We start from the raw sequence: 24403 nt of genomic DNA, 5'->3' as shown, positions 1-24403 counted from the left end.
TAGATTTTGGAGATATGCAATGAGATCTTAGTCCATTTCATGTGTTCAGATAAAGCGCGCAAATTCTTTGTTCCGTTTCAGGATAAACACAATCCTAAATTCGTTTAGAGCTTAACGTGTCTAGCATGTGCTTAAAACCTAAACACATTTTCACAGTGCATACTTGTCGTAAGCGCCGACTGAATGGAAGCTCTGGGATTACAGTAGGTGACCTGGTTGATGATGTGCAGCGGCAATCGTTGATGCTATAGTGTGTCATCCTCATCCTCCATCCTTTCACAGCCCGTCGTGTCCTACAAATCTGGAATACTGCTAACTGCGGCGTAAATCAATATTCACTCAGGTTCGTTAATGTTTCGGATGTTCTTTAATACTACACACTTAAACTAATGTTAACAAACTCCTTGTATTTGACCTACAGATCGTAGTATGACAAGGAAATCTAGAAATAGACTGGTTTAAACCGATGCAGAATAAGGGCACGAGGTAACCCTAATGTAATTGAACAACGGGACAGGTGGGGAAAAGGTTCCAGTTGCTGAAAAATACGAATGCACTTCACAAACAGAGTCAACAGGGATGGAATCCAAACAGCGCAGTCAGCTTAATATTCCAGAGGACGGCAACTGTGAGACCTCGGAACACTCTTCTGCCGCGCGTCTCGCATAGTGACAATTTTTTTGGCAGACGTCATCGCATCAGGTCGGTCCAGTGTGGCGACCCCCGTCTCTCACTGTCCTTCTTCATCTAGGTTTTTACCTCCACTATGTCCCCGGGAGGAGCTTATCGACTGCTGCAAAACAACTCCATGATGAGACTGGTTTTGACCAGATGCATCACTGTCGTCTGCTCGGAAAACTAGTAGCACTGGAATAAAGTTCTACTTGAGTGAAATTTGGGTGTGCAGCCCGATTGCAAAATCACAACATAATTTTCATCATCTTAACTTATTCTCTGTTGCCAAGTCTACATGGCGGATACTATAAGCCGAAATTCGAACCTGTGTCTTACCGCAAAAAGAATAACCCAACCTACTGCCCGACCACTCCACCCCTTCAAACTGATCAACTGCATAATAAATAAACTGTAATAAAAACGCTTTTTGTTTTTTTATGTCCCTTTTCTGTAAAAAAAACCCCATAAATATGTCAGCCCTCCTCCGTTCATAGTTGATAACCTGTCATCCTGGTAACACAACGGACGCGGACGCTTGGTTACCCAGATGGCAGTGCGCGGACTGAGGCGGACGCCTTGTGTTGCGTATATTGTGTAGTATTTCCTCGTACCTGGAGGGGGTAGCAGAAGTCGCCTTGAGTATCACATCTGGCTGACTGTACTTGTGGACGCTCTGTATGTTGTGATTCCTACCTGCAGATCTTCATCCACCCATCACACCACCAGGTATGTTAACGTGACTTCAGTGTTGACTGTTAATTCACTTAAATTACATTAATATCGTATCCAGTAACACCATTACAATAACCCACACTTAATATCTCTGTATGTTTATCTAAACATAGCATTGCATTTGTACCAATATGTGATATGGTTCGTTTATATATTTAATCTTTTGAAAATTAATAATATTTATGAATTCACCACAATCCCACGGTAATAAATCTTAAAATGGCGCGCTTTTTACGCGCTACTGACTTCCTCGTGTTGATAGTCCGTGATCCAGCTGGCAGAGAACGAACTGACATGGCTGTCCTGACGGTGTTTAGCCCTTAACAACATCCAACTAACTCCTCTGTAAATGTAGCCCAATGAATGAAGAAATATGTTACAAAGACGGGTACTGTCTTAGCGCCGACATATTGACACGAGGGACGTTGTGCTGCAGTTGTATAAAGTTTAACTTAACTCCATGCAATTATAAATTTCCTTATCAATTTAATTAAGTTCATGCCGTACAAAAGTAATCTTTGATAAGCAAATGTTTGACCAGTGTTCACATCATCAAACGGGTACCTTGCCAATAACATGCAGCGTTTATTACAAATCCTGAGTCCACCTGCTATAGGAATGCGTGTACGTGCATATGTTGGATGTTGGAAACTTGGTGACAAGGCTTTAAGACCAATAACCTATAAGTGGCCTCTTATATGCAATATATACGACACAATGATTTATAGTTATCAACTTGTTTACTATAAAACGTTTGTGTCCACGTATATAATTATATATATTTCTGGTTGTTGCGATTTCAAGTCTTAAAATGAAAACTGTATAGTGATAAAATATATGCGCACTTATTTGCATATATAACTTTCTAATAGGCCGCATGTAGGGATAACGTACTTCATCGTTTCCTATAATGTGACTAAAAGGGCGCATTTAAGTGACTATTAACTGGAGTGACCGTAAACTCGGTGCCGTTGTAGATGAGTCCGGAGACGTTACGGATAAGCGGAGAGACTACGGGCGTTCACAACACGACCACAAATCAACACATACACATTAATCATGGCATTCATTACAACGTTATGCCTCCCGTTAACGGGGCGACTACCATTGCCTGCAGCGGCTGTAGACATTAAGACAGTGAAACGATAACACGAACTAAATATATTGAATATAGTGTTTAAGATACTCACATGTATACAGTGAAACGTTAACTCGAACTCATTAATTTGAATATATACTATTATGCGGATATACCTCGTTAACTCGAACTTCATTAAATCGATATACAGTAAACTACGGGCATAACGAACTCAAAGGGACCGCTAATGTTAGTTCGTAATAACCGTAGTTCGTAATAGCATATATACAACAAATGGCCGGGACTAAATATAAGTTCGTTGTATTGGTCAGTTCGTTATAAACGTGTTCGTTATAAACGTAGTTTACTGTATCTTATGAAACCATATTATCATATTGTCCCGGTATTATCACAATCGGCTCTGTTGTTATCGACGCTCCTGTTGTCTCGAGCAGTCGAACAAGGCTGCACTGTATACCCGAAGCTATACTCTGTACACCCGAACAATACATTGCACCCGGATGTCCTTTTACCTTCAATTCAATGGAAGAAGGATATGAATTATGTAATAAACATACCGCATCGACATATTCGTCAGTATTTTTCCTCCCAAAGAATATATACCTTACTGGGGAAGAATAGACTTTAGCGGAGACTGTACAGAGGGTGGTGTGGGGGGTGGGGGGATGGGGGTGGGGTGAGGGTGTGGTGTGGTGGTGCTGAAATCAGTTTGGTGCTATACGTGGGAGTCGAAACAGGCAGTTAATCCGTCTGTTGTTTAACGTCGTAAGCAATATTCCAGCTTTATGGGGATGGCCACGTTTCCAGTTTTAACTCGGAATCCCGACTGGGGACTGTCAATTCGAATTACGCAAGTTTGGTGTTACGTTGCACCATTCATCGCATCATATACGTACTCTGGTGTACATGCTTGATGACGTGGCTGACGTCGTGGGATCGAACCCCGACGGGTGATCCAGACTTGATGATATACAGCCCGCCGTCACACAGCTAGGATACAGTTGACTGCGGTGTTAAGCAAAAAACATACAAACCTGTTCATAGATTGGACCGAAAATAAACGTGTATAATCTCTTTTTCCAATTACACGATTTTAAGCTGCATTATCGATAGGTGTCAAGCATATGATATTGGTATTAAAATGACAAAGGTTTTCAAAATGAGTGATGTGCATGCGAATGAGTGTTCGTGACATTTTTATGAATCAGACTCATTGTGTCACATCAACTAGTCAATAACTATACGTAATCCCATCACTAAGCCTCGGAGTGATTCCCCCTTTTCCGCCCTGCCTAGAGGGCGTTGCTTTCATCAGTTTCCGTCACAGGCTCTCAACTTGCACTGCGACTTAATTCGGCTATCTGTCACCTCCAGGCACCGTAATGTTGTGGAGCATGTCTCGTCTGAAAGTTATATTTTGAGAAAAATTCCTCACTTCTTTAGATCAAACAGATTATCTGTTTCATTACCGCCATTAGTAGTTCCCGTTTTCAAATCAATCACCTTTCTTTTCTTTCTGAACTCAGGGGAGTATCAACATTGGCCTCGATTATTATTCATATACTTCACGATTCTAGGCCATGTCACGGTAAACAGATTCTGTATTTTGGTGTAGTCATATTTAGCAACATGTAAAAAAGCACATGTTAGCGAAATTAGCACATGAGTTTATATGTCTCACAAGATTGCGCATATCCGAAAGCCTACCATTTTCATTTCCAGAGTCTCGAAAACAATTCATTTTGTGGGTGTTTAACCTACAGATGCCAGAAGTGGTATGTCACCCCCCTTGCCGTTTTACAAATAAGTATTGATTTCAAGCAAATATAAACGCCTCACACATGACCTTTTGTAGTACTTTTATTTGAATGGGAACATTCGATCCGCTAACTGGATTATTCCTTCCCGGGTGATTTAAAGCTTCAACGATACGATTATCAAGCATAAACAATATTGTTCAGGCGTTGGAGTCGCCTTTCTCCGGCTTAGGTAGAATAGGCATTTATCCAAACATTAATGATTGACGTTTCATACAACTTATAAAACAGGTACACTAAGGATATATGGACGTAATTTATTAGCTTTCAGAGTAGAACGGGCTATATAATAGCTGCCACAGGTGATGTATACACTCTGTACACACATCAATCATCCTCGATCTTTCAGGGCGCTATACCTCGTAGTGAATGTGTTAATATGCTCCATATAGCATGACCCGTTTCCTCGTGGGCTAAATACACTATTTACAGCTAAACCTAGTCACTGGTTTTGTTTTCTTCCTTTATTTGCGGTGCCGACAGTGTCCGGATTAACGTAAGACCATATCCAACTGCGCCCTCGAACGTGTGACCCCGGAGGAACGAGGTCGTGTGTGCGGCGGATTGGCATGGTGATGTGATGGGAAATATTGCGGTTATGATATCTGTTATCGTCTTGATGTTATTTATTGTTGATGTTATTGACATTTTTAGGTCAAATATTAACTTCGTGATTGTTTCACGAGTTGGCGGAGAATATTCACGAGTTAGCGCCCAGTAACTGAAAGCTACCGAATATTTATTTACACATGCTTAATTCGATGTAAACGTCATATTTTAGCCTATCTTTTTGTCCATTGATTCGGCGACAAATTTAAATTTATTGACGATGTTCTTAACGTTTTCTATTTCAAAACGATACATAGACTGCCGAGCAAAAGAAAGAAAATTGGATTTGACATAAAAAGGTACAAACGTTATCAAAACGTTACTAGGATGAAAAGAGTTACACTGCAAAGTTAAGAACCAAAAAAATACCTATGATACCCGTATTCAAATACACGTCTATGAATAACCACTTCTTGTTTGTTTCATGTATTGCCACCATCAAACATGGGGGTGTACTTTCTTCTGCCCGGCAGTGTACTTAGGGATTTTTTTAAAATTGCGCCTCAAGGTACCCCAGAGCTTGTCTTCGTCATTTAAACACAGCGACCATACACCCCTTCAACACAAGGTTATATCATAGACAGGCGTGTGTATTATCTATCGAGTTGTGAAAACATATTTATTCTCACGTTCGCTCATTCAGCGTTTGTGAATTATATTCTTTGCACTCTTTATATGTTTTTGCCTCCTATTTACATGGTCAGCCCGAAAAAACAGTACGTAAGGAGTATATGTTCCTATCGCAAGGATGAAGTATAGCCCCGGGTGATACGAAAATAAACCACGTGGGGAGAGAACTGCTCCCTTGCTCACCCCTGCGTTGTCAGTACGTACAGACATACATTAGTGTGTGACAGGTACAATAAACACACACAGAAGCTGTTGTGACACACACGCTAGATTGGGTATGTTGAAGGGTGCACATTATTCGGCATCAAGTAACAGGAAGATGCACGTTTTGTGGCAGTCCACAAGCATCGAGGTGCATGATGTGTTGCTAGGATACGACACATTCTATCTGTTGGGTCAATGATCGTCCGATAAACACAGAGCTACACGAAGAATCTTTCTTAAAAAGTATTATAAACTTTAGGTGACCGTAAACCATCAGCATACAGGTATATGTGCACGACGAACATGGGCATGTGACGGAGGAATGACGTCACCTCAATATATATAAATACTGTCTATAACAATTCTTATATGCGTCCGTTTTCACTATAATAGTTCAGGGCAAAATAATACTTTACTACGCTAGACATGGGGATACAGCAAATATATTTCTTAAGCATATTAATATTTACGTTTGTGAAAAACATTTAGAAGTGATACACGTAAGGAAAAGAATTTATGGATGTCAATTTCTTTATCTATCTGGCTCCCATTTGTCCATTGCTATTTCCATTCGATTATCTTCAGTGCTAATTCCCAAGGCCTCCCGTTTGCCCATTGTCCATTGCCCATTACCAATAATTCATATTTAAGTCCTGGCTTCCCATTTTTAATCATGTATCAGCGCGATGTCCTGATAAGTGTTGGCTTCCATTTGTCTATTGCTAATCTCCTATCAGCGCCAATTATCTGTTGGCTTCCCTTGTTAGTCCCACCTTTGTTAGCTTATTACTTTTGTTGTTCTTACAGCTACACATATATGTTCTCTGGCTCATAGCGTTTATTCACCTGACGAAGGAGTAAGTATATACTCCAAAATCTTGTGTTCCTCGTAATAAAGAAGCTGACATCCATAAATTATCTTCCTTATTAATATTTAGAGTGAGTGATTTGGGTTTAACGCCGCTTTTAACAGTATTCCAGTTATATCACGGCGTGTCAGCTTAATGTTGGAGGAAAGCCCGAAGTGATGTTTAACACTTTGGTGAAACCCACGAGCACGGGTATGGTGCTGACAAACCCAGAAACATAATCCGGGCGAACCGGGATTCGAACCAACAATCATAGGTTTCTGGCGTGTCCAAGGGACGCAACTCTGCACAGCGAATCGCGGCGCCTTAGACGACTGGGCCACCCGTGAGTAACAACAAACGGAGTAACTTGTTTATTATGTAAAACCCGTCGGGATAATATGAATATTATGTGGTACAAGGTACAAAGTGTATCATTGCAATATGTGATTATTCGGCTGAACAAACGTTATGCTCCCCTCACATTTCCTTGACTTTACCTCTTTACCCTTGCCCCTAGATAGAGAATAAATTGAAAAGGAGTTCAACTCAAGTCCAGAATGATTTGGCAAGTATAGTTTGTCTCAGCCCCTCCTGAAATTTAGGATTTTTCTGGGCTCCATTTGGATTTTCGAAATTTTATTTTGTAGACATATATTTACAATAAGATAACTATATTTTGGGACTAAATGTCAGTCTAACCCCTTGTCCTTTAACTGTTTTAAAGCGTCATTATACACTCATCATCCCTACCCAATCTGAGGTATCGGTTTCACAAATATGTACCCACGAGGCATGCCGTATAAATCATAAATATTGCCCATGCTTCAAGTAGGACAAATAATAAGGAAAAAAAGGCGTTCTTCTCTTTCTTGCGTCAGTCACCGTCAATGACGACAATTTGTTCAATTGATGTGTTTATGACGGTAGACAAATTGTCGTTTATTACTATTTATGACTTTATTTTATCACCATTAAAATAGACTTTTGTAAAAAATTGCGCCCTCTTCCTGTCAGCTGTTGTCAAGTCGTCACGCAAGAGTGGAGGGGTGAGAAATGCGAGTTATATGTCTTGCAATCACAGTCAGCATTCGTCAAGCATCAATCAGGGGCATTGTAGCTTTTACGGTACAAACTGTAATGACATGTAAATATTATTCTGAATATTAATTCTATCCGGCTTTTTATACCTGGTGGAGATGCACGAGACAGATGTATGGACACGGACGTTTACAGAAGCGCACATCACTCCACACTGTTCACGTTTCCTTGTCTTTACAAATGTATGTTATACACGGAAACTTCAATTATAAAGACGTCAGTTAAATGTTGAAAATGTCATTATATATTCATGAATAAAATTCATGTATTTTGAATTTAGAATTTTGTTCACAAGAACCACCGCTCTGTACATACTGAGAGATATACTAAGCAACAAAAGTTAGGGATCATTATCATTATTATGAAATTGTCTTGTCTTCATCTCAAAAACACAATCCCCAAAATATTGATAACCCCTAACCCTTTGTGTTCGATATATAGAAATACCATAATAAAAATGTCGATTTAAATGAATGTTTTTGTATTATTGAAAGGTGTGACTGACGTGTCTTAAACATGTAACGCACTCACTTAATCTTATGAGTGTGCTACCATTTCGGATACAATCTGACACTACTCATAACCAGACACATTTATTTTGCCTATAACCATATGTACTTATGATAAAAAAAAACCAAAGTCTACGTACGTTATTAGCTCGCTATCTTATTGCACCTTCAACTTAACCATGCATGACGGTGAAGGTTGTAGTCATTGATGCGGGACAACTTTACCGTTAATATTAACTCTCGTTACAGGAAGATTCAAATCTCGCGTTGCCCCGTAGGCGACATTTAACCTTTCACCTGTGACATATGACACACCTCATTTCCCTAATTTCCGAAAAAGTGCGATATGCCTTTAATTCACAAAAAGATGTTTGATAAGGTACGACTAATACCGGAATGTGCTTGTCTCGAACTACGGGTAAATCGAACTATTTTCGATGGTCTCTCGGCCTTCAGGTTAACGGGTTTCATTGCATTTTGTAAATTTCAAGAATTTGATTTATCACAAATTAATATATATCACATATATCAAAACAACTCCTCTGAGAATAAAACCTACGAGTCTGACAACATGTGGTTTTCCACTTCTTGTAAGTAACGGAACATGTATATAACCTGGTTCTCAGGCTGCATCAGAATCCCAGCCTGACCTACATGTGGAGTGTCGCTGTTCTTGTGTCAGCTTCCAGACCAGTCATTCTAGATGTCTACACGTTGTGTTGCAGATTATTCCAAGATGGCGACCGTCCCCTCATTCATGGACTGGAGCAGGCGACGCCGCAGTGAGAACTTGATGGACACTGCGGAGGACCTGCTGGAGAAGCTTGAGGATGTTTCGGACCTTCTCACAGAGATAGAGGACAAATATATCAAGGTATGTGATCAGGACTAGTCTGATAAAGTAAGTTAATTCTGGTTTGTTTTGTTTGATGTTTAACGCCGCACTCAGCAATATTCCAGCTATATGACGGCGGTCTGTAAATAATGGAATCTGGACCAGACAATCCAGTGATTGACGTCATGAGCATCGATCTATGCAATTTGGATACGATGCATCAACCAGGTCAGCGAGCCTGACCTCCCGATCCCGTTATAGTCGCCTCTTACGACAAGCATGGGTGGCTGAAGACTAATTCTAAACCGGAATCTTCACGGGACGATTCCAGTTTGTGTCACTTCGTAGGTCCTGTATTATTAATGCCGTTTTTTAATAGCTTGAATGAGTATGGTTTTACGCCGCCGTTAGCAACATGCCACCAATATCACGACAGTGGACACAGGAAATGGGCTTCACACATTATACCGATGTAGGAATCGAACCCGGGCTCTCGAGCGATCGCTGTGACCACTTGGCTATCCTACCGTCCCGAATAGCTAAAGTGAAAAGAAAGAAGCTTAAGTGTAACAGAGAAGAAACGACCAGTGAGGGTGAGACTGTACCACCAACTACGATACACAACTTGAAAAGCGATCCTCGTATTTGAACGTCACGCACCCCTGGCCTCACAGAGATAGGCATCCGCTCCCCGCCCCAAACAGTGTAATCTCAGGGGTATCGTTTACCCACATAACAGCACCATGGTCTGCTCATGGTTGATCGGTATTTCCTATGCTTCATTGTGCTCGCGTTATTACGAATGATTGGGTCCTCTGTGTGTACCGTCGTTTTGGACAGTTTTTCAGTTGTGTCATAATAGCATTATGTAGGAGGGAAGACAAACGTCACGCAGGTAGTAGACGTAGTTTGTCACTTGCGTAGACTATTGAACACGGGTATGGTTCTGATACTCAAATCACCTTCTGTGGATCCTGAAACAGCAAAGGGACGCAACTCCACCAGTGGCCTGAAGCAAGAAAGAGAGCATGGCTTGGCTGTATACATAGTCGACTCGGTCTTTCGAATGCTGATATGTGTACAATGACGCCAAAAATGCATAGCTGTATGGGCTGGATTTGATATGTTTGTATCAGGGTCTGTAAGACAGACTTAGTTGAAGGTTCTAGGGATCTGAACACTTTCATTCAATATCACCTAGACTCATCTACTCTAATTGAAATACTGAAGGACCACTCGATTATTTCATATTACTATATAGTTAATCATGCCATGACAGTTTGACTATATTAATATGGAAGAATCGGATGACCCTTCACCTTTTTAGTAGTATAAGTTTTCATGGCGAGATTTACATTTTTCAGTGTTCAACTACAACGGGAGAATCCTTATCGTTTATATCTCCTAAGTCATTGTGGACACATACGATAACTTCACCGTGTACTGATCGATGGTGGTATGTCGACAAACCAGATCTTAATGGAGAATCCCATCTTCGATATAGTTACATTCAAGCCGTAAGTTGCCCCTATCTGTGTGGAGTCCAGGGTCACATTCCAGTCACCAGGGAACCCCATACAGTCGACTGTGTCGCTGTTACTAAGGATGTAGATTTGGATAGCCATGGAACGAAGGTTTCTTTGTGAACAGGTCAGCTCGATGAAGTGATTTATGCACTATCAGCAGAATTCCTCCCAACTACGGGACAATATTAATCAAAAGAGAAAGCCGGTCAGTGACATTATGTCAACATTGTCTGATTGGATACTGGATACTGCACATGGAGTCTAACTTCTTAAGCAATATGGTACAATGTGTTTATTGTGTCGATAAACAATCATAAAATGTAATAAAATCCCTTTTAATTAAATCTGCTATGTTAGCGTGTTATATGTTAATCTATGGAAGTATATACAGATTTCCGTATACTATATAACACTATGAAAAGGAACTGCTTTATAGTCAATAGTCGCCAGTTTAAGGCGGATCGAGGAAGCCAAGTGGTTAAAGCGTTGGCCCGCCACACCGAATACCTGGGTTCGATTTCCCACGTGAATACGATGTGTCACGCCCTTTTCTGATGTCCTCTCGCCGGGATATGGTTTGAACAATACAGCCAACGACATAATACTCTCCTCACTCACTCATACATACCGGCACATTTGACCTAGGACCCTATTTTTTTTTGTTTTCCGCACATTCTGCACCATTATAGGACATTGTCATTGTTATTTGATTCTCATTTTGAACAAATTTGTTTTGTTTTGCTAATATTGTGTAATATGTCTCCCAATTTGGTGCTTTTGTTCTTACCTATGGTGGTGTCGACAGCTGAGCCGTATTATTATCTTTTTTACTGTATAACACACAGTAACATTGTGCAGTGGTGTCGACATACTTGTGCGAGGGATGGTGTTGAATGGTGCATTACTATAGTGACAAAAACACAGGAACTCGTTATCGGTTAGTGAATAAAAATATATACCCCATTACATATAGGGTTATATAATTGGTTATTTACCGACCAATAACGAATTACCGACAAAAGCCTGTGCTAGACACTATGCAGTGTGCACTTTCCAAACAAAGAAACACACAGGTAGATATTTAATAAATTTATTGTACCTAATAAAGTTGATATATTTAATTTAATATCATAGATATAAATATGAAGCCGTAAGTTGCATTGAAAACTGTTCATTGTCATGTCACATAAGGCCACAAGGTTGCGCTGAACTCAGTATCTCGTGTGACCGCCCGGGCAGCAATCACGGCTCTGCATCTCCTCGGCACTGACTGGATAAGTGTACGAATTCTGTCCTGCGGAATTCTGCTCCAGTGTGCTTGTCACGCGCTGTCCAGTTGTGGGAGTGTCTGCGGCGTGTTCTGACGTTGGCGTACCCGTCGATCGAGTTCATCCCAGAGGTTGTTCGATTGGGTTGAGATCTGGAGATCTCGACAGCCAGGGCAAGTCGTTGATGTTGGCATCATGCAGGTAGTCTACCGTGACACGAGCTGTGTGCGATGGAGCGTTGTCCTCTTGAAACAGCTCCCTCTGACGGTCAATGATTGGAAGAAGGTGAGGTTGAAGAATTTGATTCATAAAATTTCCCTGAATCACAACCAAGTCAGATCTCGTTGTGTAGGATATGGCGCCTCACACCATGACACTACCGCCACCGAGTTTGTCGAATTCACGTAAACAATGTGGGGCAAGACGCTCATTTAGACGACGATAAACACGTTGTCTTCCATCTCGCGCTGAAGAAGAAATCGTGATTCATCGCTAAACCACATTCGTCTCCAGTTTATGTTTTGTGTAGTCAGGTTCAATGAACTACATACTACCTGTGCGTTTCTATTTTTGAAAAGTGTAAGTAAATATCTCACAATGGACGTTCGTTCCCTACTTAAAGTGACCCACACACCGTTGACACACGCTTGAATATAAGATTCAATGCACAGTCTGTGGGAAGTGTCGAGTGTTGAGAATCTATCCCACATGTCCTGCGAATGTGAAAAGACCCAAACAAAAACCACTCTCCTCTATTTTCCGACATTTCCCATTCCAGCCCTCGTGACACAGTTCTGGACCGTGCAGATTTATTCCCGTCACTACCGCCAAGTCAAATATTGCAACATGTAATAATATAACACGTCTTTTATTTCAGCAAGTATTTTTGTTTGCTTTTTGTGAGGGTTGGGATGGGGGTGAGGGTAGGGGTGCGGGGGTAGATATATGGTCTTAGACGCCCATATATACTTAGACCTTCAGCTACCAGGATCCGCTTACCCTCAGTTCGAATCCCTGTTTCGCACCGATTAATATCCTTGACCTATCATCACGATACATTGCACATGGGACTCACTACGATGGTTAAACATCACTTTGGGCTTTCTCCCACAACAAGCCAACAGACAATGTGCCTCTCGTATTCAAAGTAATGTAAACCCCAACCGATTCTTTAGCTTGCTTTGTTTAACAGTGTCACTGAAAATCTAAAGCAATTCTGGTATCCTTTTCCAACAGGACCCGATAGAGCGTGACGTCACAGAGAATGAGGTATTGCATCTGCATGTAAATGACAGCTCAGTGTGATAAGAGCATGCGCGTTCAGTTGTCAGTGTGCATTCTATGTTTGTGAGTGTGATTGACGTTATGTATATACTTTGCATACGTCTCTATTCATATGTGGCATTTATAAGCAACTCTATATACGAATGTGCTTTGAAGCAATATGCAGCATGCAAGGGATATAAATAGATATAGGATTGCATGGCGTAAGTCTAGGGGTGTGAGCCCACACCGCTTTATGTAACCACTATATGTATATTTGCTGTATGCTTTAGGGTGTGAGACGATGGATCAATTTAAGTGTTTCGACCAAAAACGTGTTTCCTTTATCATGTCTTGTATGTGTTTACGTTCTCAGAAACACATTTGTTACAGTGTATCATGGCAATCATACACCACCATGAGATAAAACCATTATCATATACCAATAATATGTAGCAGGGAAAATTATAATAATCATATATTGAATATGTATTACAGGGAACATTATTATTATCATATACTATGTATGACAGGGAACATTATCATGTACTAAATATGTATAACAGGGAACATTATTTTTATGATATATAGGGGCGGTGGGGTTGCCTTGTGGTTAAAGCGGTTGCTCATCACGCCGAAGGCCAGGGTTCGATTCCGTACATGGGTCCAATATAGGAATCCCATTTGTGGTGTCCTCCGCCGTGATATTGCTGGAATATTGCTAAAAGCGGCGTAAAATCATAATCACTCACTTATTATCATCTTAAATATATATTACAGCGAACATTAAAATTATCATATGTTGAATATGTATATCACGGAACATTATCATCATCACCATATGTTGAATATGTATTACAGTGAACATTATCATCATCATATAGTAAATATGTATTACAGGGAACATTATCATTATCATATGTTAAATATGTATTACAGGGAACATTATCATCATATATTAGATATGTATAACAAGCAACATTTTCATCATCATATGTTAGATATGTATTACAGTGAACATTATCATCATCATATAGTAAATATGTATTACAGGGAACATAATCATCATCATCATCATCATCATATGTTAAATATGTATTACAGGGAACATTATCATTATCATATGTTAAATATGTATTACAGGGAACATTGTCATTATCATATGTTGAATATGTATTACATGGAACATTATCATTATCATATGTTAAACATGTATTACAGGGAACATCATCATCATATATTAGATATGTATAACAAGGAACATTATTATCATCATATGTTAGATATGTATTACAGTGAACATTATCATCATCACCATATGTTGAATATGTATTATAGGGAGCATTATCATCATCATCATCATGTGTTGAATATGTATTATAGGGAACATTATCATCATCATATGTTAAATATGCATAACAGGGAACTTCATTATAGTAAACCAAATATGTATTTACATGGAACATTAACAGTATCGTATACTAAATATGACATTGTGTAACAAGGAACATCACCAGTATCGTATACTAAATATGACATTGTGTAACAAGGAACATTACCAGTATCGTATGCTAAATATGCCATTGTGTAACAAGGAACATTACCAGTATCATATGGTCAATATGACATTGTGTAACAAGGAACATCACCAGTATCGTATACTAAATATGACATTGTGTAACAAGGAACATTACCAGTATCGTATGCTAAATATGCCATTGTGTAACAAGGAACATTACCAGTATCATATGGTCAATATGACATTGTGTAACAAGGAACAATACCAGTATCGTATAATAAATATGACATTGTGTATCAAGGAACATTACCAGTATTGTATACTAAATATGCCATTGTGTAACAAGGAACATTACCAGTATCATATGGTCAATATGACATTGTGTAACAAGGAACAATACCAGTATCGTATAATAAATATGACATTGTGTAACAAGGAACATTACCAGTATCGTATACTAAATATGACATTGTGTAACAAGGAACATTACCAGTATCGTATACTAAATATGACACTGTGTAACAAGGAACATTACCAGTATCGAATACTAAATATGACATTGTGTAACAAGGAACATTACCAGTATCGTATACTAAATATGACAATGTGTAACAAGGAACAGAACTATTACCAAATACAGAATATATTGCAAACTGGGAAACACCCTTTTATCTGATGTATGCTTCATCAGTCCTCGGTCATGTGTTGCATGTGTGCTTTATGTCATAAGCTATCTGTAGCTTGCTAGCCTGTTACTCTGCTTGGCCACCAATGTCCAGTGCTGACACCAATGCACTTCAAACATTTAAAAATCGACACATTTGTTATTTGGAACTTTTTCCGCGGGTAAGTACTCATAACAATGCTTTGCGACATATTTGCAGTGATAGTAACCTCATGCAGATTGAGCACTTTGTTGAATGGTGTCACCGAAATATATTACCTGACAGGGGTACACAATAGTTGGTCTGCAGTTGATGGTACAGTCTAGCGAACATCGAATAATTCACACACATTACATGTACGTCTCGCCGTCTGTTAGCACAGGTGACTCAGGCATATATTCTTGCCTTCTTTAATGTTTTTGACTTAACCATTTTGCTGAATTCATAGTGAGATAATGTGAGATGTGGTAATCATATTGTGTGACATTGTACGATGTAGTAATGACATGGTGTGACACTGTACGATGTAGTGATGTTGTAGTTGAATGTAGTTTATTATCGTACATGAACTAACACATTGTAATCCACCAATGTCCGTCTGAAATATGATATGGACAATTTCGAATAAACAATTCGGAATAAACAAACAACTAGCGACGTAGACTGACAGAAAATAACTGGGAGGGGGGTCAGTGATGGCTTCAACTGTTAATGATGTTGGCTCTATGACTAACGTATCTTTTATGGTTTTATATATTATTATCAGCCATTATCTTTGTTTTCTTTGACATTAATCTGTACATAACATCGTCCAATCTGAATTTCCTACAAACTTTTGATCGATATATATAGCCAAATACATATAGCCGTACATAACCATATACGGTCATTGATTACTGAAGGGTGTTTTTGCAATGCTGAGAAGAATCAGAATATTGTACATGAACAAAATAAAGATAATGCAGTGATTTTAACTGTTGTCTCCAAAGTGAACACGCGCAGGTTCAGGATTGTAAAAGGATTAAATGGTAGTATTATGTGGTACTTTAGGAAAGGCAGTAAGGACACCATGGTTTAATGGTTGATACATGTCCTCTTTCACCCACATCTACAACTGTGTTTCTCTTCTCCAGGCTGGTGCGGACGATAAGGAAGATGCCGAGCGGGACTCCACCCTCAGACAGTTCAGGGACGGGCTGGATTCAGCTAGAAATCTCGTTGGGGTGCTGAAACGCGAGAAGTGGCGACTCAACAAGCGAGAGATGAGCGTTGAACTGCGCATGGGGGAACTTGAGGACTACAAGACCCATCTGAAATCTGACATGGTAACGCCGGCATCGTCACGTGACATCATCCGTTTCGCTGATAATTCCTTGGGTTTATTGCTTACTGTTAGATATTTCTGTAATGATTGGCAGTTTGTGTTAAAGTGGATTTCATATTTTGTCTGTGTCTCTGTCTCTGAATGTGTCGTTATTTGTGTCTATGTCTTCCCTGAACGAGACAGTGGACGCCCTGAGTGTGCATCTGTGCCTCTGTCCCTGAATGTGTCTTTATTTGTGTCTGTGTCTTTCCCGAACGATACAGTGGGCGCCCTGATAATGTCCTAGTATCTGTGCCTATCTGTCTGTGATTATGTCTGATATGTGTCTGTCACTTCCAGTCTTTCCTGTACGAGACAGTGGACGCCCTGAGTGTGCACTTGTGCCTCTGTCTTTGACTATGTCTTATCTGTGTCTGTGTCTTCTCCTAACGAGACAGTGGACGCCCTGCTGTGTATCTGTGCCTTTGTCTTTGACTATGTCTTATATGTGTCTTCCAGTCTTCCCTGAACGAGACAGTGGACGCCCTGCTGTGTATCTGTACCTCTGTCTTTGACTATGTCATATCTGTGTCTTCCAGTCTTCCCTGAACGAGACAGTGGACGCCCTGCTGTGTATCTGTACCTCTGTCTTTGACTATGTCATATCTGTGTCTTCCAGTCTTCCCTGAACGAGACAGTGGACGCTCTGAGTGTGCGCGTGGTTCAGCTGGAGAACAGCCTCTGTGAGGCCCAGGAGATACAAGAGACCCTGGAGGCGGAAGTGAACGACGCCAAAGAACAACTGGAGAAGTCAGATAAGGAGAAGAGAGGTAAGGAGATGCTTATAAATATTATTTTTTCTCATCAACGGATTCACAGCTATTGTGAAAATACATAAAACATATATTCGTTACGTTATGTACTTGTCATATTCGAGTTCTGGCATTATTTCATCTGATGCTCTATTTTCCCCAGAAATACTAGCGTCCCGGAAGTCGCTAGAAGATGAGTTGAAGACACTCAAGAAATCAGTGGGGACTATGAGCCGAGAAAACGATCAGCTCCAACTCACGGTCTTGCAAGAGGAAAACCATAAGCTCAAAGAAATGATCAGAGACGCTGAATCCAAAATAGCTTCCCCCGCCCCGAAGGACTCTACTCCTATCCCGCCACAAAGGCACAAATCCAAAGCGGCGGCGGCAGCAGGAACGACACTGCTGAAGCGACCAGTGGAGAACGGCGACACGCCGGAAGTGTATCTGTAGCATGAGTACAAACATACACGTGGAATTACAGATGTTATCAGGGGCACAAATTAATAGGACGGGTAAGACATGGAGTGAAATTGGTAAATCCCTTTTTGACACGAAAAATCAATAGTTTTTTCATTGAAGGTTTGGAGCTAGAAAACGATTTGTGTTTAGAATCAAAAGACGTCAAATCAAGTTATCATCCTCCATATGCATGTCAAAATAATATGCAATATCGTTTCTGATTGTAACAAAGCCTTTTTCGTTAACACATTGGGTGAAGCTATTTGTCTTCCTCTGAATTTTAGTAATTACGCTTGGTAATGGTAATTATGTGCTTAATATAAAAACGTGGTACTATCATTAAATCAAAAGAAGGCAGCAATTCCGACGAACAAGTCGCATTGGTCGTCTTAGTCCCAAATCTCGGAGCTCCACTTCCGGTTACCCGGGGCTTGTGACCTTGGCGCATGGAATGGGTGACCGGATTGGGGGTCGGAACGAGACAATGGACTTCGATATTCCAGGTGTTCATTTGTGTGAATAAGGCAGATGCATGAATTGTGTGTGTGTGTGTGTGTGTGTGTGTGTGTGTGTGTGTGTGAGAGAGAGAGAGTGTGTGTGTGAGAGAGAGAGAGTGTGTGTGATTTCCAATGACGGACAGTATACCGAGGGTTAATTAGTCTACACATTTCTACCGATTGATATGTTGAGTAATGGCGTGTATATACTAGTATATCCTACTGGAAGAGGGGGAAAGGGGTAGATCTCCTCATGTACATTGTACAGACGACAATGCGATATTTGATGATGTCTTTCATGTCAATTCATATACCCCTCCAACAGAGTCACTTATTTTATCGAATGTCCTACGGTGTGATATAGGTTTCTAGAAACTATTTGAAAACAAACAGTATCGAAAATATGAACGATGAATGTACCTATATGTTCCATATTCCATCAACGACGAACACGTCAACGAAATTATACCATTCAGCTTGTTACTCATGTTGTTTCAAAGGGCAAGATTGTGTGCGAGAATGCTGTGATAAGCAAGACTTTGAGTTTGTTCTTGTTTTGGCTATGAATACTGGCGCTTAATGTTACTTTTTTGGCTTAGGTGTAATCACACCAGCTTAGATATCTGTAACACCATAAACAATTTAAACATACTTTACTGTAATTTCTGAAATTAAATATACCAATTAATTCATCAACTTTTGAAGCCATCGTATAGAGGTGCAGGGTTCGTCACCACTACGAATACAAATCTTTCTGAAATGATTATTTAGCAGGCAAACCGTATGATGAATATCCATATTTATGCAAGATATAGTTATTGTGGACATAACACGTAGTTATGGGACAGAACAACGTGAAAAGGAACTGTATCTGTGATGCTGGGCGAGAGAACCTGTGGTGTTATAGAGGGCACCTGCTTACTATGCAAGACACCGATCTGTCTGGTGTGACCAACAGGGACTATGCAACCCCTACTCTTTTACCCTTTAGGGGCTCCATGATTGTACCAAGGACACACAAGGAAACCCAAGGACCTGTGTCACGTGATTCATGGTGTATAGAAGGTGCTGGAGATATTTTGCTTTCCAATATTTTTATTTCTTGATTAAAAAAGTTCGCATGATGCCTAGGTTTGTGTTTTGTTTGAGAGGGTGCAATGCAGCTTTGCGTCGCATCATTTAGTTTGCGTGTTGTTTAACGCCGCACTCTGCAATATTTCAGCTATATGACAGCGTTCTGTACAAAATGGAGCGTGGGTCAGACAATCCAGAGATTGACATCATGAGCATCGATCCACGCAATTGGAAAATGATGACAATGCATCAACTAAGTCAGCGAGCCGGACCACCCGATTCCCTGAGTCACTTCTTACGACAATCATGGGTTGCTGAAGACCAATTCTAATCCGGATCATCACGGGTCGCATCATTCAGAATGCCTTGTGTGATGACGTATGGATCATACGAACCTTGCAGTGTTATAGGGCGAACCATGCACATGACGTTAATATATTAGATCTCTGCCTTTATGGCCAGTAACATACGGGTATTCGTTAAATTTCGTTGAGTCCCCACGCCGGGCGTTGAAGAACAAATATATTGTAGAAACCGGTCTTTGACAAACATCCACTACATGACACAGATAGTGTTCGGGGTTGAATTCACCTCACTGAAGCGTAACTCTACCCTGTCTTTCAAGGCATGATCTGACGATCACCATAAGGCCAGAGACTAAAGGTAATGGGTCCCCAGACCTTCCACGAAGCGATATCTCACGATCTCCTTTACAACACAGTGATCAAAGGTTATATATAGAATCAGTGGAGACATACTCTACTATGCCATACATGAGACCTTATGCGTCGCATTTTTCAGCTGATCTTCGATCTATGAAAATAAAATGTGAAAAAAAGCGTATTGTTGAAAGTCTTTAATTAGGAATATCTGTAAGAGATACCTATGTAACGCATTTTGCCTTATAAGGATGCTATTTCTAATCGACTACATCTTCCCGAGGCAAGGGAGTTAACTGACTATAAAGGTCCAGTTTGGACTTTTAAAGTCAGTTAACTCTCTTGCCTCGGGAAGATGAATCGAATATCGTGGGTAATGACGTTAGCTGTGACGTCACAATGAAAATGGTGCTTTGATTACTGGTTCAGTTGTTTTCAATCGAAATTGTATTGTATCGAAAAAAATATATTGTCCCTGAGAATTCTTGAAAAAATAATGATGCAAATCAATTGCCTGCCACAAAACTTACATTTATTAGAAGGTGTATATATTTTTGCTTAAAATAAAATTCAGGCTCATAGTTTTAAATAAAAACATATCTGGTCTTGCAGTTGAAGCTGTTCAAAAATATCTAATCTCTATGCAAAATCTCCCATCTGTTACACACTATTTTGCAAAATAATCTCCAATCTCTTGGTCCAGCGTTGTTGCAGCTCTGTTATCCCTGTCCTATAGAAGGCTTCAGCTCATGGTTATTTGTGTACACAGAGTAGAGACAATAAGTCAGGGTGCTAGGTCAGGAGAGTAAGAGCAAGGGGACGTAATTCAAAGCCATACCACGCAGTTGCAGCCACTGCCACTTGTGGTGTGTGCACAGGCGGATTGAGTCCATCAGTCCTCCTTTTAGCCCCGTAATGCCGAGCACCAGGCGGGGTAACTACAGGGACCATCTTTTAACGTCATTTTGTATATATGACGCGGCCGGGGATCGGACACCCGACCTTCCGCTTTCCAGGCGGACGCTCTACCACTAGACCACGGATGCGGTCTCAAGGGGATGGACCTTGGTCTCTTCCTCTGTTCCAATTCGCATCACAACTTTATTAGAATTCTGCTATGAGGACAGGAACTTTCGATTATAAGAGGCGGCTGGGACAAAATGATATTTGTTTGTCATCGTAACCTGACGGCGTGGGAATACCTGGGAATGCTGCTGCTAGTATCAATCACTGGTTTGTCTGACCCGATACACACACATTACACCGTCATACAGCTGGAATATTGCAACAACCAAACAAAGCATCCTGAAATGTGTTTATCCGGACGATTTAACAGGGAACAGCTAGTATCGTTCGAAAATAGGGGAGGTCACTGTATACTGTCTGTTCTTATATGGGGTTCCCTTAACTGATTAACATGGTTATGCAGTGTCGTTACAATTGATTACCAATCCAACCAAGCACTGAGGGACGGTGGGGTAGCCTTGTGGTTAAAGCGTTTGTTCGTCACGCAGAAGGCCCGGGTTTGAATCCCAACATGAATACAATGTTTGAAGCTCATTTCGGGTGTGCCCCGCCTCGATATACCTGGAATATTGTAAAAGCGGCGAAAAACCACACTCACACCATGCACTGTCCTTTTCTGAGTTTCTGCTTCATGCTACAAAACATCATTGGGTGCCATATACTCACGGGACACGGGACGCTCGGTGTCGAAACAAGAGTTGCACCCCTTAGATATAATGTGGATCAAAGTGTCGCTCTGATGGTCTGTCAGAGCTGTTCTCGTGTTCACAGGATTCACTAACAGTTGACAACGCCTAAGGCATGTGCTGCCATTTAGGTCTGTCCTCCCACATTAAGCTGACCCCCCGTGAAATAACTGAAATACTGCTCAAATGTTCAAAGCAGCATTCTCCTGTCTCTCACTCATTCCTGCTCGCACAATCCGTGCAGAGTGCAGGTGGGAAGTTACAGGCAGATTTTACCAATGCCTTATTTATTCATATAATCTAGGGTGCTAATTAGGATTGCACATCTTTATTTCGGATCTCGAGTCTTTGGAATCTAAGCCAAACTTCCCGTCTTAACAGATCAACCCTGGAAGGCGAACACCTGTGTCAACACTGCCTTGGCCAGTTCCGGAAACAATTCGAACAAAGCGCCGTACAATCATCCCATTTAACAGTGTTATCGTTTGTTTGTTGTTTAACGCTGCACTCAGTAATATTCCGGCTATATGACGTCGGTCTGTAAATAATCGAGTCTGGACCAGACACTCCAGTGATTGATATCATGAGCATCTATCTACGCAATTGGGATACGATGACATGCATCAGCCAAGTCAGCCACCACCCGATTCCGTTAGTCGCCTCTTGCGGCAAGCAAAGTCGCCTACCGTTACATTGTTGTCTAGATCTACTTAAATCTGAGAAGGTCAAAACATATTTTATGAGACAAATCGAAAAGACAATCAGGGCCTGTATTCATTTTCTGATCAGTCTGGTTGGTCTGAGTGTGTTTGGTTTATTTCAGTGTAGAGGCCAAGGTCAATTCTTGTTCGAAAGTGTGTTTTTTTAGATATGCTGTGGGGCAGGTTGTAATATACTGATGGAAATATATAAGGGGACACTTAGTTGTAGACACAGTAACACGATATGCTATCATGGGTTCCCAGCCTTGTCTACTAAATACGCGTTGAAAACAATGCACACAAACACATCTCAACATTTTATTCGAACGTGTTGAATTTACATGGGCGCTATTTCAAATGTACTGACAAATGTAGTTTATATCCCTATATTTTTCATCGCTCTCTTATTTGTTTCCATCGGTATATAAATGAAGTAGGTGTCGATTTAACAACACACAACATGGTGTAATCATTAGCAATATAATAATTAAGGAGGGCGGTTTTTTTCCGTGCAATAAACACTACCTGAATTTTACTCATCACCATCTGTTTTAATTCGTTTTACAGTTCAACACATCCGTATTTCTTTTCACAGCTGTATTTTTGTGATAAAGGTTATTGACGTAAAAATAATATCTGGGTACCGTCTCAAACAACCCAGTGAAGCGCATGGGAACAACATGTCGCATAACCAGTCAATGTCGCATGTCTCCTACTCAAAACAGTTGTCATGATGCTTAAATCAGTTTTCGCTAATTCTTTCACGAATGGACTTCTTCTAATCTAAGATGCAAAACTTCAATGGTTTTACATCCAAGTGTAAAAAAATAAATAGTTTATTTTCTTTTTCACATGCGGCATGAAAAACTCCTAACAGCGGTAGTCTCCGAACTGGTATGCGTTATCAGTTGCGCGACGCCTGCTCCAACATGTATTTACATCAATTTTCCTTCTTGACAAACGTGTAGCATGCGCTGCTTTGGAGCGTTTCCATCATCCGGTGTAAATGCATGCAATTTCGCGCAATAAGAGTTGACAATTGTGTGTTACACGACTGTATCTTGTATTTTTTTGGTCCGAGTTAGTGTTTCTGAAACTGTTCACATATTATGTATTTCTTGAAACACGGATAAGGGCACCAGATGAATATATGCGAGCCAATGGGAGTTAGATGAGACAATTGTTCGATCTCAAAATATCGTGGCCCTGGATCGTGTGAACCGGCGTGTTGAAAACCCTGCGAAATGGATTTGATCTGATATGTTTCGCACTTTTGTAACATAGTGTGTTGTAGTCATCGTTGGAGAATAAAGGGAGAGAATAGTCTCACCTCGACCAGATTAGGAGACATTACCGCTGGTCCAACCAACCACAAAGATGGATACCAGTGGTTTCCCCTCGTATGGGACTGGCTTGACTCCAAATCCACAAGTACAGGTATGATATGCAGTCCCATAGCGTTTTGACAATACAGTTAGACAGATGAGTCAGGGAGACACTTCTTGCTTGTCCCTGTCCTTGCTAACCTTTCCCTTCTAACCTTTCCCTTCATAACCAGTAAAATAACCTTTAATAGACACATTTCACAACTCATATAGGCCCCTACATTCAGTGTTTGAAAGTCAAGCTGTGTTTGTCTTGTCCATATTGTTACAATATGAAGACTTAGGGGTCCTTAGGTTCATGACTTCGGTAAACATGGTGAAACGTTTTAACTTACATAACACAATGACATGTGGTGAAGTTTAATTAGTTTCTCATCCCTGTGTGTTTGCTATGTCTTTTTGTGTCCTGATGTTAACAAATGTTCAAAATTAAAGGGGGCACGGGTGGCCCAGTCGTCTAAGGCGCCGCGATTCGCTGTGCAGAGTTGTGTCCCTTGG

The 24403-nt window shown here is 40.6% G+C and overlaps 2 protein-coding genes across 3 annotated transcripts in view; both read left to right on the top strand.

Annotated features, from left to right (window-relative positions):
• The first annotated feature begins 1300 nt into the window (after positions 1–1300).
• Positions 1301–19488, top strand: LOC139442694 (cingulin-like protein 1). 2 transcript variants are annotated; one of them, XM_071223572.1, is made up of 6 exons: positions 1301–1401; positions 8950–9098; positions 13090–13122; positions 16434–16625; positions 17283–17433; positions 17579–19488. In XM_071223572.1, the coding sequence occupies exons 2-6, from the start codon at positions 8961–8963 to the stop codon at positions 17866–17868; spliced, it is 804 nt and encodes a 267-aa protein (XP_071079673.1). In that variant the 5' UTR covers positions 1301–1401; positions 8950–8960; the 3' UTR covers positions 17869–19488. The 2 variants fall into 2 exon arrangements, with proteins under 2 accessions (XP_071079673.1, XP_071079674.1); XM_071223573.1 differs by lacking the exon at positions 13090–13122.
• A 4025-nt stretch (positions 19489–23513) lies between these two features.
• The window catches only part of LOC139441971 (TATA-box-binding protein-like), a 45656-nt gene continuing 44766 nt past the window's right edge, over positions 23514–24403 (top strand). The window contains exon 1 of the mRNA XM_071222716.1: positions 23514–23957. Within this exon, the coding sequence (XP_071078817.1) occupies positions 23898–23957 (60 nt within the window). The 5' untranslated portion in view covers positions 23514–23897. The remainder of the gene's footprint in view (positions 23958–24403) is intronic.

Source organism: Haliotis cracherodii, unplaced genomic scaffold (genome assembly GCF_022045235.1).
Source record: "Haliotis cracherodii isolate W230 unplaced genomic scaffold, xgHalCrac1.p SCAF_5, whole genome shotgun sequence".
In the NCBI taxonomy this organism is placed as follows: Eukaryota; Metazoa; Mollusca; class Gastropoda; order Lepetellida; family Haliotidae; genus Haliotis; species Haliotis cracherodii.
This window is presented reverse-complemented; position numbering and strand designations above follow the sequence as displayed.

Coding starts and splice junctions, on each gene's coding strand:
- LOC139442694 (XM_071223572.1), top strand. CDS start 8,961: ATGGCGACCGTCCCCTCATTCATGGACTGGAGCAGGCGACGCCGCAGT. Junction 13,123..16,433: donor GTGACGTCACAGAGAATGAG/GTATTGCATCTG, acceptor TCTCTTCTCCAG/GCTGGTGCGGACGATAAGGA. Junction 16,626..17,282: donor CCCATCTGAAATCTGACATG/GTAACGCCGGCA, acceptor TGTGTCTTCCAG/TCTTCCCTGAACGAGACAGT.